The 14,491-nt window shown below is 44.5% G+C and overlaps 1 protein-coding gene across 4 annotated transcripts in view; it reads right to left on the reverse strand.

Annotated features, from left to right (window-relative positions):
• Nucleotides 1–12,049, reverse strand: part of DMAP1 (DNA methyltransferase 1 associated protein 1) — a 42,399-nt gene extending 30,350 nt beyond the window's left edge. The window contains exons 1-5 of one of the 4 annotated variants that reach the window (XM_075616204.1): nt 11,948–12,049; nt 10,809–10,878; nt 10,199–10,308; nt 9,022–9,113; nt 6,021–6,216 (exon numbers count right to left, since the gene is read on the reverse strand). In XM_075616204.1, coding sequence (XP_075472319.1) covers nt 6,021–6,216; nt 9,022–9,113; nt 10,199–10,300 — 390 coding nt within the window. In that variant the 5' untranslated portion in view covers nt 10,301–10,308; nt 10,809–10,878; nt 11,948–12,049. Of the gene's footprint in view, nt 1–6,020; nt 6,217–9,021; nt 9,114–10,198; nt 10,309–10,808; nt 10,882–11,234; nt 11,450–11,903; nt 11,925–11,947 lie in introns of those variants that run through there. The other 3 variants (XM_075616202.1, XM_075616205.1, XM_075616206.1) reach the window with 3 other exon arrangements.
• Between the last annotated feature and the right edge of the window lie 2,442 nt (nt 12,050–14,491).

A 14,491-nucleotide genomic window follows, 5' to 3' on the forward strand; every position in this document is an offset into this window, starting at 1 on the left:
AATAAAATTAAATAAAATCATGTCATTAATATTATAGGCCTATGTTACCAATCTATGAAAACCGAGGTCTTCACTCACTTTGAAAATATTACCCTGATCTCCCTATATAAAAAAAGATAAGAGCAGTAATTTTTTTTGTGCAGGCTTAGAAAAAAAATAAAGTGTGTATATTATACACACCACGAGAAAAACACACCAAGAAAGGATCACTAGGGGGTTATAGGGTTAAACGATTAATGATCAAAGAAGGTTTTAAAACCGTAAAGCTCAAACTGAGAGACTGTTAAGCCGCGTCCCAATGTGCACAGGAGCCGTGACCTGGAGGGGTCCCCACCCTCACCTCTATCACCGAAAGGAAAATGGAATTGATTAGCAAGCACAAAACTGTTCACCTCGGAGCAAACATCTCCCTTCCTGCTGTGAGCCCACAGCACATGCATATTCAGTGCAAGCATCTGTGTCTGTTCCACTCGCAGCGTTAAAACTGCAGCTATAATCCTCCCGAGTCCTGAACTGTCACATGTGTGGTTACGTTTCACTTCCTCCCTGGGAGGGGGGTGTGGAAGATTAGGGGAGGGGGTTTAGAGTATTTGGCAGACTGTTAGTAGTGCCTGATCTGCATGACAGTTTGCATTAGGGACAGAAGAAAGAAAGCAGCAGCAGCAGGAGATTAGCAGCTGGATGAACGCATGCCGCAGAGAAGGAAGAACACAGGCAGACTCTCAGACAACCCTTTTACAGCAGGATTTGCACGTGATCCGAGATGCTTTTATACACATCGGAGATGTCACGTTTATAAGTGGGATGCAGGAAGTCTGTTTAAGGCCCCAATTTCACATAGCAACACATACTGGATCTGCAATAGGCTGAAAGCACTCAGGCATGGAACACCTACTCTATCACTTAGAGCCATACTTACCAAGCAATAAGCCACGTAGCACCTTTAGGCCTCTTCACTTGAATTGCGGTAATGTACAGATGTAGCAAGACTTACCATCTCCGGGGTCACGGCTGAAATAGCTTAAAGCGGCGACTCCAGAAATAGCTCTGCCGTGACATCACTGCGGGGGGTCCATGCTTCTGGATCGGACCCCCCCGCATTGATAATCCTCTGGCACCGGGCTAGTCGCGTTTATGCAGCTTGCCCCGGTGCTGAAAACAGTAAGCCTTGCTACATGTGTACCTATACATTAGCACCACTTAGTAAACATGGCCCTTAATGTTTTATATAGTATGTATTTAGAAGTCCAAATAGGAGAATAAACAGTTGCCATCTACACATAGGAAAATTGCAAAATGACCTGTTGCAAATTCTGTAACAATAACGTGCTTGTATAGTATCTAGTGATGTACGGGTCCAAAAAAAATAAATCACTGGTTAACGGGTATCAGGTACCCCGGGAAAAAAGACAAAATACCCAGCTGGGTAGGATTGAACTACCTGCAGGGGGCGGAGGATGAGGACGATGGCGACACCCTGCAGCCGGTGGCAGTGGGAGCAGAGGACCATGTGAGCGGAGCAGGAGCGCACACCAGCAGTCTGACCCGGAAGTCTTCCGACTTCCGGTGTCTGCTGCTGCTACAGCGCAGCTCCTCCCCGGCTATCCTCTAGTGCCGCTCCTGCTCTGCTCACATGGTCCTCTACCGCCACCGGCTGCAGGATGTCGCCATCGTCCTCACCTTCCACCACCAGGTACTGCTGCTCTGCTCCTGCTGTTCTCCAGGAGGACTACCGGGGGAGCAGGACGGAAATACCCGGCACCGGGTTCCAGCGCCCTGGGCCGTTTCTGGGTAGTTTAAATATGGCCGGGTATCAGGTCATTCCCGAGTACCTGGTACATCACTAATAGTATCCCCAATATGAATTTCTGGTTGCGCCCATGATGGAAACAATTTGGGTTCGGTCTCTAATATATGCCAACGTCTCCAAAATGATCTCTTGATGCCAGCTGAGATACTGGAAAACTTTGTGACAACAGGCTATCTGATGTTACCCAGTTTAGCAGCCGCCTGTAAGAGGAGGTTGCAGGGTCCTCCAAGTCAAAAGACATTTGCCATGATTTATTGAAATTGAAAAAACGGGAGGTTGATCTAATGCTACGGTCCACGGTCCAACACTTTCCAACTACCACAGAAACAGACAAATCCCTAGGGGATTCATGGTACAAAACATACCCACTAATCAGTAGGACTGACCCTATGTTTTGTGGGAAGTGGTGTGATGTGGTCATCGAGTAGCTTGATAAGGATCTACACAATATTGAAAAAGACATCAAACATTTTGAAAGTTTGAACATCAACACTAGTTACAGACACTACACAAGTGAAGAGAGCCCCCAGCCGGGGGAAAAGCGCCATGCACTGCTGACGTGAGAACGCCAAAGACGAGCTGATGCTGCCAGGTCACTAAAATTTGTTTATTTAATTATCGGAGCATAGAAAAATAGCAAGTCCCTCACGGAGGAACACTGATGCGTTTCGTGCCCTTAAGGCACCTTTGTCAAAGAGTAATATCCTCCCCGAAAGTGCCGGCACTTTGTCAAGTGCCTTAAGGGCACGAAACGCGTCAGTGTTCCTCCGTGAGGGACTGGCTATTTTTCTATGCTCCGATAATTAAATAAACAATTTTTAGTGACCCGGCAGCCTCAGCTCGTCTTTGGCGTTCCCACGCCAGCAGTGCATGGCGCTTTTTCCCCGGCTGGGGGCTCTCTGCACCTGTGCTGTTCTTTGAGCCATTGCACGCCCATCCAGACCTCTTCAATCAAGTTTCAGTGAGTGCCAAGGTTTATCTTTTACCTACATATATTGGGATCCAGCTCCAGGGTATTGTGAATCCAGTTAGTTGGGGGTCGGGTTGATCTATATCACGGTCTTCCCTGACTTACCCCATTCATATTTTTGGTTAACACCCTTAACCCTTAATAGGAGCCAACATAGGATCATATTCTGGATGGAACACTGTGGGTTTGATACATTATACAGCTAATCACTGACTGCCGTTTCTTTTTCCCCTTTTCTGGAGCTCTACTTTGGGAGGTTCTTTTTTCCCCTCCATTCTCTGTACCGACACTACACAAGACTGGCTCCAGAAGGTGGAAAATAATATTTCTACATATTTGAAGGGGGTAATTAGTTTTAAGAAAGCAAAATTACAAGAAGGTGACAGCTGATTATTAAGACCGTCGCTTCTATGGGTGGGTTGCAGGGTACATCGGACAATTATCAAAAACGGTTTGTCAGACATTATCTCCCCACCACCACATCAGGCAATAGATTTGGGACTATTATCCCATCAGGCAGTGAAACCGACCTAATAGAACAGAGACTGCCCTCAACATCTAACTCACGTACTGTTACACAGGGTAAGACTGACTTTGTAGATAGTCGCCAGCATCTATTACACCGCAAACCTACCGGACCCTCACAGAGACATAAGCAACACCTCAGACAAAGGGGGACGAATCCCAGACAGAACTCCCGTCTCAGAAAACATTCATATATAATTTATCATCACGTGTTGACTCCTGCCAGGACCATCCTTCCTCTAATTATAGAGGTAAATAAGGATTTTAACCAGGTAGTGTTAGGACCTGCGATATTATGGTCATGCCTTGAAAGTGGCACGCAGGCTTATACGCTTTGGCCAAAGGGTTAACTAAATGACCCTTTTTTCAAGAGATATATAGGTATTTCACTGTATTTTTGTCACATTGGATGTTGCTCTGGACTTCTTTGTTTCTTGTTTGACTCCTGCTGAGACTCAGTTATAAGACGAACGATGGTCATTTATACCTTGTGCCAGTCCAGATGCCTTCACTACTAACATTGACGTGAAGAAGTTTAACCACAAACTTCAGCTCAAAGAATATTTTTTTTTAATAGCAGGGGTGACTGTAGAAATACCGCAGTGACCAATTCCAATGTCCAGCTGAACAAGAATGCTTTCAAAAAGAAAAAAAAACACATTCAATCCTCCTAATACCTCCATCTCCACTTTTTCCCAGCTAGTGACAAATGATGTGCAGAGCTACATTAAGAGACCAGACAGGATTCATTCCAATACTTCTGGTCTGCCATAAAAAATGTGATCACTAAAAAGGAGATCATAATACATTGCATTCTATATCCAGGATTACACAAAATATAGAAAGCAAGTTCTTACATTTTTTACTTATACTACAGCTTAGAAGCAACTTTCTTTTGACCCCCACTCTTAGATGCAATACACAAATAGATGCAATTACCTTAGGATTTATAACTCAATTGGATTAATTCAGACACAGCACTTTTTCTCAAAGAAAATCACCCTATTCGGCTTATTATTTATGCACTATATAAAATCCACAAGTCACTCTCTGATACCCCCGGTCGTCTGATTATTTCTGCACGTGGCTCACAACCTTTATCACAATATTTCTAATTCTGGCTTTACTATGTCACTATGGACGCGGGTAACCTTTATACGGTATATACCGTTACCGAAGGATTAAAAGCGGTTGGAGACATTCTTGAACACGCTGCCAATTATGATGGTTTACCTGTTCAATTTATATTAGAGTTGTTTAATTTGGTGCTTACATGCAACTATTTCCAATTTTAAAGATACCTCTATTTGCAACTAACTGGCATAGCGATGGACTGAAATGTAGCGCCCGCTTTGGGCCATATCTACACAGGCCAGTATGAGATGAAATGTTTTAAACCAACACATCTCACATTACCATCGGCAGATAGATTACCTATTTTTTATATGGGTAGAACTGCTGGATTTATATAAACACACTTAATTTGCTACCGAGTCCTATAAGGTCCACCATTAATTATAATAATACTGTACTAACATTTGAACCTGCTTAGTTTTTAACCAGTATCATAGACTTTGTACATAAACCTCTGCTGTGGTCACAATTGGGGATACTATACAAGATAGTTTTTGTTACTGAATTTACAACCAGTCATTTTGCAATTTTCCTATATATAGATAGCAACTGTTTGGATGTTTGCATATATATCTATATATAGTTTTATGTTTTTATATTAATACACAATTTTTGTGCACTTTTGTTCTTTTTTTAAGATACTTTGCTCACTTTAACATTTAGGATGACGTGCGTATGTTCACAGTTTTATTCTCAGTCTGTCACAGAGATGCAATCCCCCCCCCCCCCCTTTGTGTATAAGTGACTGCCTGTTGCGTAGCAATTTAACACAGTAGTTGACGCAATTTTTTAGATATTCACTGCGCCTGGTGACGCCAAAACGTTCATTCTGCTGGTATTTAAACTGCATTTTGCTGCCACTGGGGTATCCTGACCGAGGTCCGTGTTTGGACTGAAACGTCGATCCGCCCACAATAAAGTGATATTTTTTTATATTGAAAAGCCCCGTGGAGTGACAGGATTTTCCTTGACAGGATTCAGCTTGCACGGCATAACTAGCAATATTAATTCATTTTACCCATTAACATAAATATTGATTAACTTATTGTTTATTGTGAAGTTCACACCTGCTCAGCTTAGCTCAAATATAATATAACAGGATGAGACCTTCCGGTTTTTACCAGCAACTGCCGGAGTGTCAGGCCAAGGGGGATCTTCATTATATGGCAATGCAACCAAGTGACAGAGCCACGTGGTCTGGTTAACAACAGCCATACCCATTTGATTCATAAAAAGATTGGTATTGTACATCATTGGCGCGCCCCCCTGCCTGCTCTCCCCCACTGCTCGCGCCCCCTATTACCTAGTCTGAAGCATCAAATGACCTTGCAGCAGCATTTGATGCTGCACTGCCATGGCGACGCGGCGTCATGTGATGTCACGGTACCCGAAGTTGCAGAGGCCTCGTGTGGTACCCCGGCATTTCATTTCAATGCTTTGGGGAAGAGCGCGGAGCCTCTTTAACTGACGCCCCTCCACCCAAAAAAAATCCCACGTCACTTTGCGCACCCCTGTTGTAGATCAAGGATTTATTAACAGAACTATAGAGGCTCTGGGAAAGCCAAGAGCCCCTCCGCTTACCTTGTGGAACCTGGCGAAGGGATAGTCCTTGCCCTCCTCCGAAGCCCGCCGCCAGTGGTAGAATATGGCCCCGTCCTTCCTGGCCGGGTTAGTAAAGGGCATCCATTTCCAGGGGCGCACTTTCTTGCAGCCCAGCTTGGCTTTCACCGTGCGGTAACCCTGAGAGGTGTCACTGGGCAGCAATGGGGGGGCGTCCCTGGAACCAGAGAGATGCAGGATAATTAGTGGCCACATCAACGCAAGTGAAATATTCCAAATATGGCCTTTATTTGACTCCACATTTGTAACTATTATTTATTTAATAGAGTGTGGCCGATGGCTTTAGTTGTTATGTTAGTCCTGGAGAGAACTAGATCATGTGAAAGATTCGTGAAGCTCTCTGTTTATTAACAATAGGTAGAGTATAAAGAACATCCATAACCAGGTCAACCATAAAGTGACACCAATAAGTGATATTGGGCGGTGCTTTCACACAACATACAAGTGATTATTAAATTGTACATTCATCAAGCGATTCATGAACTAATATAAATGTTTGGGTGAATGTTGCTCAAAAACCTCTGGTGAGGACTTGTTTCCAACAGTCCTCCTCATCCTCCTCCTCCGTAATCGCCACTTCACAAAAATCCAGGAGCAGGATCATCCCAAAAAAGAAAATATAATGTGCACGGTTATAACAAAAGGGTGTATGAGTGGAGTCTTGGCTCATATGTTAGCCCACTTACAAGAAGTAGATGACTATACAGCCTTCTCCAACTGTGGGTTATCAGCTTCTTCTTGTGAAGATGAGTGAAGGTATTACCACAGGGTAAAAAAAGATAAAAGAGACATCGTGCAATTCAAAAATGACACTTTTGTATTCAAACCTGTACTTCAGGTACTCACACTCTGTACATGTGTATCAGGCATGACGGAGGATTCGCGTCACTTCTGGTCACATGTGTATCAGGCAGGAAAAGGAAGGAGGATTCGCGTCACTACCGGGCATGATCGCCACTTCTGGATATCGCTAGGGGAACAGCTCCAGGTGCACTGCGATCCGTTGGTCAGCCTCTGTCCTCTCCATCAGAACAATGTCAACGCGTTTCACAGCTGAGCGCTGCTTGCTCAGGAGAATATGCCCTGCCCCAACCTCTCTATCTTTATATACCTCCAATTGGGAAATTGAATGATTTAAAGATAGAGAGGTTGGGACAGGGCATATTCTCCTGATGAAGCAGCGCTCAGCTATGAAACACGTTTATTGTTCTGATGGAGAGGACAGAGGCTGACCAACGGATCGCAGTGCACCCAGAGCTGTTTCCCTAGCGATAACCAGAAGTGACGATCGTGACCGGAAGTGACGAAAATCCTCCTACCTTTTCCTGCCTGATACACATGTGACCGGAAGTGACGAGAATCCTCCTACCTTTTCATGCCTGATACACATGTACAGAGTGTGGATACCTGAAGTACAGGTTTGAATACAAAACTGTCATTTTTGAATTGCACTATGTCTCTTATCTTTTTTTACCCTTTGGGAATACCTTCACTCATCCTCACAAGAAGAAGCTTATAAGCCACCGTTGGTGAAGGTTATATATTCATCTACTTCTTGTAAGTGGGCTAACATATGAGCCAAGACTCCACTCATACACCCCTTTTGTCATAACAGTGCACACTATATTTTCTTTTCTTTGGGTGAGTGAGACAATAGGAGATACCTATAATTCAATGGCAGACAGGAAACCCTTGGCCTATCGGTTGTGAAACTGCAGATCCGCTCTGATCCTTGGCATACACACACACACACACACACACACACACACACACACACACACACACACACACACACACACACACACACACTAGCCTGGAATTCCCTTACTGTATTCGTTTTTATGGCACGAATCCACCATCCTTTCCATGAAGGACTTCTTCACATTTCTTCAAATCCTTCCACCATCCAGCTTCACAGCACAACCACTTGTTCTAGCTCAGGGGTGGCCAACTCCAGTCCTCAAAGGTCACCAACAGGTCATCTTAAGGATATCACTGCTTCAGCACAGGTGGCTCAATCAGTGGCTCAGTTGAGCCACCTGTGCTGAAGCAGGGATATCCTTAAAACCTAGCCTGTTGGTGGCCCTTGAGGACAGGAGTTGGCCACCCCTGTTCTAGCTGTTCCCTCCTCTACCTTGTTGAATCTCTTGGTATATCTGCAAGTTTCAGACATGTCCCCCCTCTTCTCCAAACTGCGCATATTGGAGAGAAAGCTTGTGTTACCAGATTCCATAGTATAATTAATAAAATGTATCGTTTAGCATCTGGGTGTGTCACTTTCTCCATCTTCATGGAGTCAAGATCTGACTTGGAGTAAACGCCTTTTACTAGCAATCTGTGTCAAATACAACACAATTGTTGACCAAGTATATTGCATTTGGTACAGACGCAAGCAAAACTAATTTTGGGGGGAGCCCAGTGTCTAGATCAGGCCTGCACAACTCCAGTCCTCAAGGGCCGCAAACAGGCTAGGTTTTCAGGATATCCACACTTCGGCACAGCTGGCTCAATTAGTGGCTCAGTCATACTGAGCCACTAATTGAGTAAGCTGTGCTGAAGTAGGGATATCCTGAAAACTTAGCCTGTTTGCGGCCCTCGAGGACTGGAGTTGTGCAGGCCTGGTCTAGATGCACTTTTGTGAGCTTTATATTTAATTACCCTCCATTGTTTTACAGCACTGTAAACAGTGGATCAACAAAGACACAACGGAACAACGATCCAAGAGATTATAATGTTTAATGGCCAGCTGAGGCCTAAACTAGTACATGGGTATTCTGCACAAATAGAGACTTACAGGTAGAAATATAATATAATCAACTTAAATGGAGAAGTCTGACTGAACCGCAGATTGGGCCACCTGTGCACCTGAAGCAGGGATATCCTGAAAACATGAACTGTTGGTGGCCCTTGAGGACTGGAGTTGCTCACATGTATGTAAAATCCCAGAATGTTGAACACTTACTTCTTGTCAGAGTACAGAAGTGCGTACACCTCCCTGTGCATCCCTTCTGGCCTCTTAAAAGTGAGAGCCTCAGATGATTTCTTTGATTTTTTCTACAAGGAAAAGCAATCGTCTTGAAGTTGTAATACCACTTGGCAACATATATACAATAAAATAAGGAAATAAATAATCTATCATTTGAAAGAGGGACAATCCAAGCGTTTACACAGGTTTGAAGCACGGGCTCTTCGGAGCTGAACACCATTAATACAGACCCGACGTACGTTTCGCCACCCAGCTTCTTCGGGACCCCTGAAGAAGCAAGACGGTGAAACGCACGTCGGGGCTGCCTGTGTCTCCTTGTCCTCTCCAAGTATCCCTCACATTACCATCTGATGACTGCGAACATCATCCGGCGGACACATGTTCAGCTCCAGCGATACTAGTAACAGCTCCTCAAGTTCCCGGATGCCGCTTTTGCCTAAGTATCCACTTATCTTCATTTCACTTATGATTATTGGTGGCTTCTGGGACTTTCTCACAACATATACCTATGTGGTATAGTGAGATTATCTGAACTGCTGTGTCCAGCCGTATTTGCAATTGCTATACTGGCTGTCTGTGGGTTGCTGCAGCTTTATGCTTCTATCTATACATGAGTGCTGCCATATTGCTGCTATTGATCCTGAGGTTTTGTAACTTGTTATGCCTGATGTTTGTTGAGGGTTTGTCTTATTCCACAATTTTCTGCACAGGACCGGTCATTACTCTCTGTTCTTGATTAAATAGGGAATTATATTAGGACTTTCCTCCTTCAGGTACATGGCTAATTACATGCATTAGTTACTACTCGGGGACTTTCTGTTATGTGAGGGAACTGGAGATTGTTTTAAAATTTATGTGATGTTGTAATAAAATTGATTATTCTTTTGGTAAACCAGAGTGCTATTGTTGTTATATGTACATACATACATACCACACATGCCTAAATATACTGGTAACGCCTGAGTTTCAGGTGTTAAACTCTGGAATTGTTAATCAAACAGTGCAGGCACAAAACATGTTTATAACCGAGTTATAACATTGGCAACATATTATTCTGTACAAAGGAGAAACTTGAAAACTAGAGGTACTTCAAGGTATTTTTATCCCAGTAATATATTTGATAAATTTATAAATAAAACAAAAAGCACATCACCTTATCTGCATTTAGAATGTCCTTTTTGCTGATTATTCCAGTTGTCTCTGAATCCCCACCCCCCAATTCCAGAATGTCCCGAACATCTGCTCCGGTCCCCATTTTTTAATCTAGGGGAACACAAAGATAATGTAATATACAGTTACATACATATATACCAAACAAACTCCGTCATCACACATAATCTCTTACTTGTCAGGGCAAAGAAAAGCAGGTAGCCGTGTTGGTCCTTTCTTCTACGTAATAACAAAGGAGGGAGAGGAAGAAGGGGTATGATAACTTTTAATGGACCAACAAGTAGTTGATATGTTACAAGCTTTCGAACCTCTCAGTGTCACCCGATGAAGGACCCGGAGAGTTTTGAAAGCTTGTAACATATTAACTACTTGTTGGTTCAATAAAAGTCCCTTCTTTGTTACTTGTCAAAGAATACTACACAGAGTTATAAGTAAGGGCGCTAATGTGCTCATATGGTTTAAAGCCATAGTAACTCTCCATAGAATAACGTGAACGTTATGAGATAAGGTCACCAGGGCAGGAGAGCATTGTATTTAGTTTAACAATGGCTGAAAGCTGGAAATCATAAAAACAATAAAGGGGAGTATTTTACCTTGTGCTGGGTGCTGCCTGTGGTCAGTGAAATGCTGATATTTCAAGTTTGACTCCGTTCAGCCTACTGCCTACTGAACGACAATAAGCACAGAATCAGCATTAGTTCTGCCCTACAGCATGACTCGCATTTCTCTCCAGCATTGCCGACAATGCACATTACACCCCCAAACCCACCCAGGTCCCTTATTTCAGGAGAAAACTATTAAACGACATTGGCCCATATTAACTAAGGAGTGCTATGCTTTAGCACGCCCTCTCTCCCAATCAAAATGAGTGGGAATTGAGACGTGCTAAAGCTTAGCGTACTTTAGTGAATATGGGGCACAGTGTGCTGCAGCAGGCAGGTTACAGGTTATCAAACCTCACAGAGATCCCGTCAGTGTGACAATAGTGACTGAACAACTACTGCATCTCACAGACAAACCTGCAATGTTTCAAACTCTGTAAGCCACCAAATATTGATGGCCCAGTAAGACATCCTTATGTTTTATCTTTCAAAGGCACCCTCCCTCTCCCCAGCTTTTACTCTCAAGCAAGATCTAACTTTTCCCTTGGACCTCGCATACCAACCCATTCCTGCTCCTCTTTCTCCCTCACCTGCTACTCTCATCCCTGCTCCCCTTGTTCACCGCTCTAATTCCTGCTCCCCTCTTTCCTATTCCTCTCTTTCTCGGTCTCCCATTCCTGTTCCCAACTTTCTCCCTGCTCCCCTCTCTCTCCTATTCTTGCCCCCCCCCTCGCTCTCCCATTTCTGCTCCCTCTCCTATTCCTGCTCCCCTTTCCTCTCTTCCCCTCTCCAGTATCTCATTCCTGCTCCCCTCTCCTCTCCCATTCCTGCTCCCCTATCCTCTTTCATTCATGCTTCTCTCTTCCTCTCTCCAGTATCTCTCATTCCTGCTTCGCTCTCCTCCCTCTCCTGCTCCCCTCTCCTCCCTCATTCATTCATTCATTCATTCCTGTTCTCTTCTCCTTCCTCCTCAGTATCTCTCATTCCCGCACCATCTTCCCCCAACAGTCCTATTCCCCCCCCCCCCCCCCATCGGCAGATAATAACCTCCCACTCCCTTATTATATGTATCATCCATGCACCAACCCCTCCCTCGTTCAGCTCTTAGTCCACACGTCCCTCTATCTCACCTACGGATCCCGTTCTCACGTGAGTCCCCTGCTCCCGTCGCCTGGTCCCTCTGCAAACCTTCCCGCCCGGACACTTCCGCTATTCACAAAACCTCCGTTTCCGTCGGAAGATTTTCTTCGGCGCTCCCGAGCCGCAGGGCGCTTCCGGTGCGACCATGGTCACCATAGTAACCAGACAGGTTTACATTGTACTGCAGGGCCCTGAGCTATACGTATAGCCTTTATGGAGCAGTTGTTATAGGGCAGGACCACCAAACACGCAAATAATTGCTCAGAGTTTATCGGTGTCATTGACTACCTTAGGAAGATTGAAACACTCTTAAATCAGTGCTTTACAACCCTTTAATACCCGTGGGACCCTTTAAAAATGTTTTGTTTATCTTTGGAAAACCTTAAAGGAGCATTTAATTTGGACCCCCAAAGTGGGAAGCAGGGTTGCCACCTTCTGCTAAAGGCCAACTCGGAGGGGAACCCCCCCCCCACTTACTTAGTGTGGTGCGGCCGCGTCTCCGGCATTCTCCGTTATTTTCCTGCAAGTCCCCCTCCAACTGCATTGAATATGATGCCGCGTTGCCATGGCAACCGGACGCGTCATGATGCTAGTCCGGTTTCTAGGGCAACGCCGCGTCATTGGACGCACAGCCATGTTCAATGCAGTTGGAGGGGGAATTTCAGGAAAATAACGGAGAATACCGGAGGTGCCGCTGCACCACACCGTACCCTGGTGCCACCCGGAGATTGACAACGGCAACCCATAGCCCAGAGGTAAGTGCCCGAAACCTGGAGTCTCCGGGTCAAACACGGAGAGGTGGCAACCCTGCTGGGAAGCAGGGGGTCTCGGGAGCTGAACCCTGTTAATTTCAGCTCCGGGGACACCCTGTTTCTCCAGATACTGAGCTCGAAAGGTGTCCAGGTTCTAAATGCAAGTTTAAAGGTCTCGCGTGATGCCGGCCAATAGGAAGCCATAATGCATGACGTTGCAGCTTCCTATTGGTCTGTGTCATGCGGGACCTTAAATCGCCATTACTTACCCTGGAGAGTACCGGGGCATTTACGGAGGTAAGTATCTCGGAAAATAGGGGTTCCCCAGGGCTCAAGTTAACGCAGTTCCTTTAAGAAGGACTTGCCACTTTGTGGAACCCCAATCCATCTAGCCTATGTATATAAAAACACTATATTGCTCTGGTAGGGTTTATAGTTTCAAAATAAACTTATTTCTATATTTTATGTAATTAATTATATTATAGTACAGTCCAAGTGGAGGTGCACTCACGGTACGTGTTGTAGAAGCCACAGATGCTCAGCAATAGCAGTCCTGTGTGATCACATAACAACCAGTATATGAAGAATAAAGAATTAGTGGCACTCTGTCTCCAGTTGTCTTCAAATAGTATAAAATTGTATTAATACAAAGATCGACATTTAGGTTCCTCTTGATAAAGGTTTGCAAGGGGAACGAAACGTCCATCTTTGTATTAATAAATGTTTCTATTATTTGACGATCACTGGAGTGCCACTCGGGGGATTTCCCATAGGGCTGAGTAATCTATAGCCTAGAGCGGCAATTTTTGGGGAGCAAATGTGTGTGTGAGAGAGTTTTACCATTTCCGGAGTGGGCCCCCTCCTGTAGCGTATCATCATGGCGACCCGACGTCAAATGATGCTGTGACAACGTGTTGCCATGACAACGTGATGCCGCATGAAGACATTGCCATGACAACACAGCGTCACATGCCGCCATGACGTCCCTACACTAAGGAGGAGGGCCACCCCAGAGCCTACAGGCGGCGAATACGTAAAAGTCCGCCACTGGTTCCACCATCTCTTTAGTCTTAATATTATAGTACAACATTTAATTTTTTAATTATTAAATTCAAAAGCTAAGTGTCTGTTTACAAAGCAGCCGGCACTTTAACCTCCTCCCCTGGGTTAAGCTGGCATATTCCAGTTAGAGTAAGGATTAGGTTGAAAAAAATCCTTTATTTACCCGGCTGCCTGTTAAATAAGGTCAAACAAGTTCCTTATTTACCTGGCTCCGCTAGGTAAATAGCCTCTACCAAAAGTTGTCAGTCACGTACTTGTAACATATTAAAGCAGCAATCCTGCCTCCTCAATTTTTCTTGGAAAGAAGATTTTTACAACATTTTGAATTAGCGGGTCCACCTGCATTTTAGCTGTGTTATAGTCAGCTCTGAGGGCCCCTGGTTCCAGAGATACTGGTGTAAATTTTGCATCTCCCCAGGGCCAATAGGTATAGGAATCCCCTCAGTAATCACTGGCAAGTAAACTAGTAAGTATGTTGGGAACCACAGATCTAAAAATAGCACGTTTCACCTCCGGAGAACCCCCTGGCTCGAATGTTGTCATCATTTTTTTTTTAAATTAGGCAGGATTGCTGATTTAAACATAGCATGGCTGTTAGCTCACTATGTAGTAGATGCTAAAAGCTCAGTTAGGATATTTAACCTAACATTAACCTAAATTAACGTTTGGTTAATCATAACGCCTATCCACTAAAGAGAATAACCTAACGTTAACCCAGCG

This window comes from Ascaphus truei, chromosome 10, assembly GCF_040206685.1.
Source record: "Ascaphus truei isolate aAscTru1 chromosome 10, aAscTru1.hap1, whole genome shotgun sequence".
Lineage (NCBI taxonomy): Eukaryota > Metazoa > Chordata > Amphibia > Anura > Ascaphidae > Ascaphus > Ascaphus truei.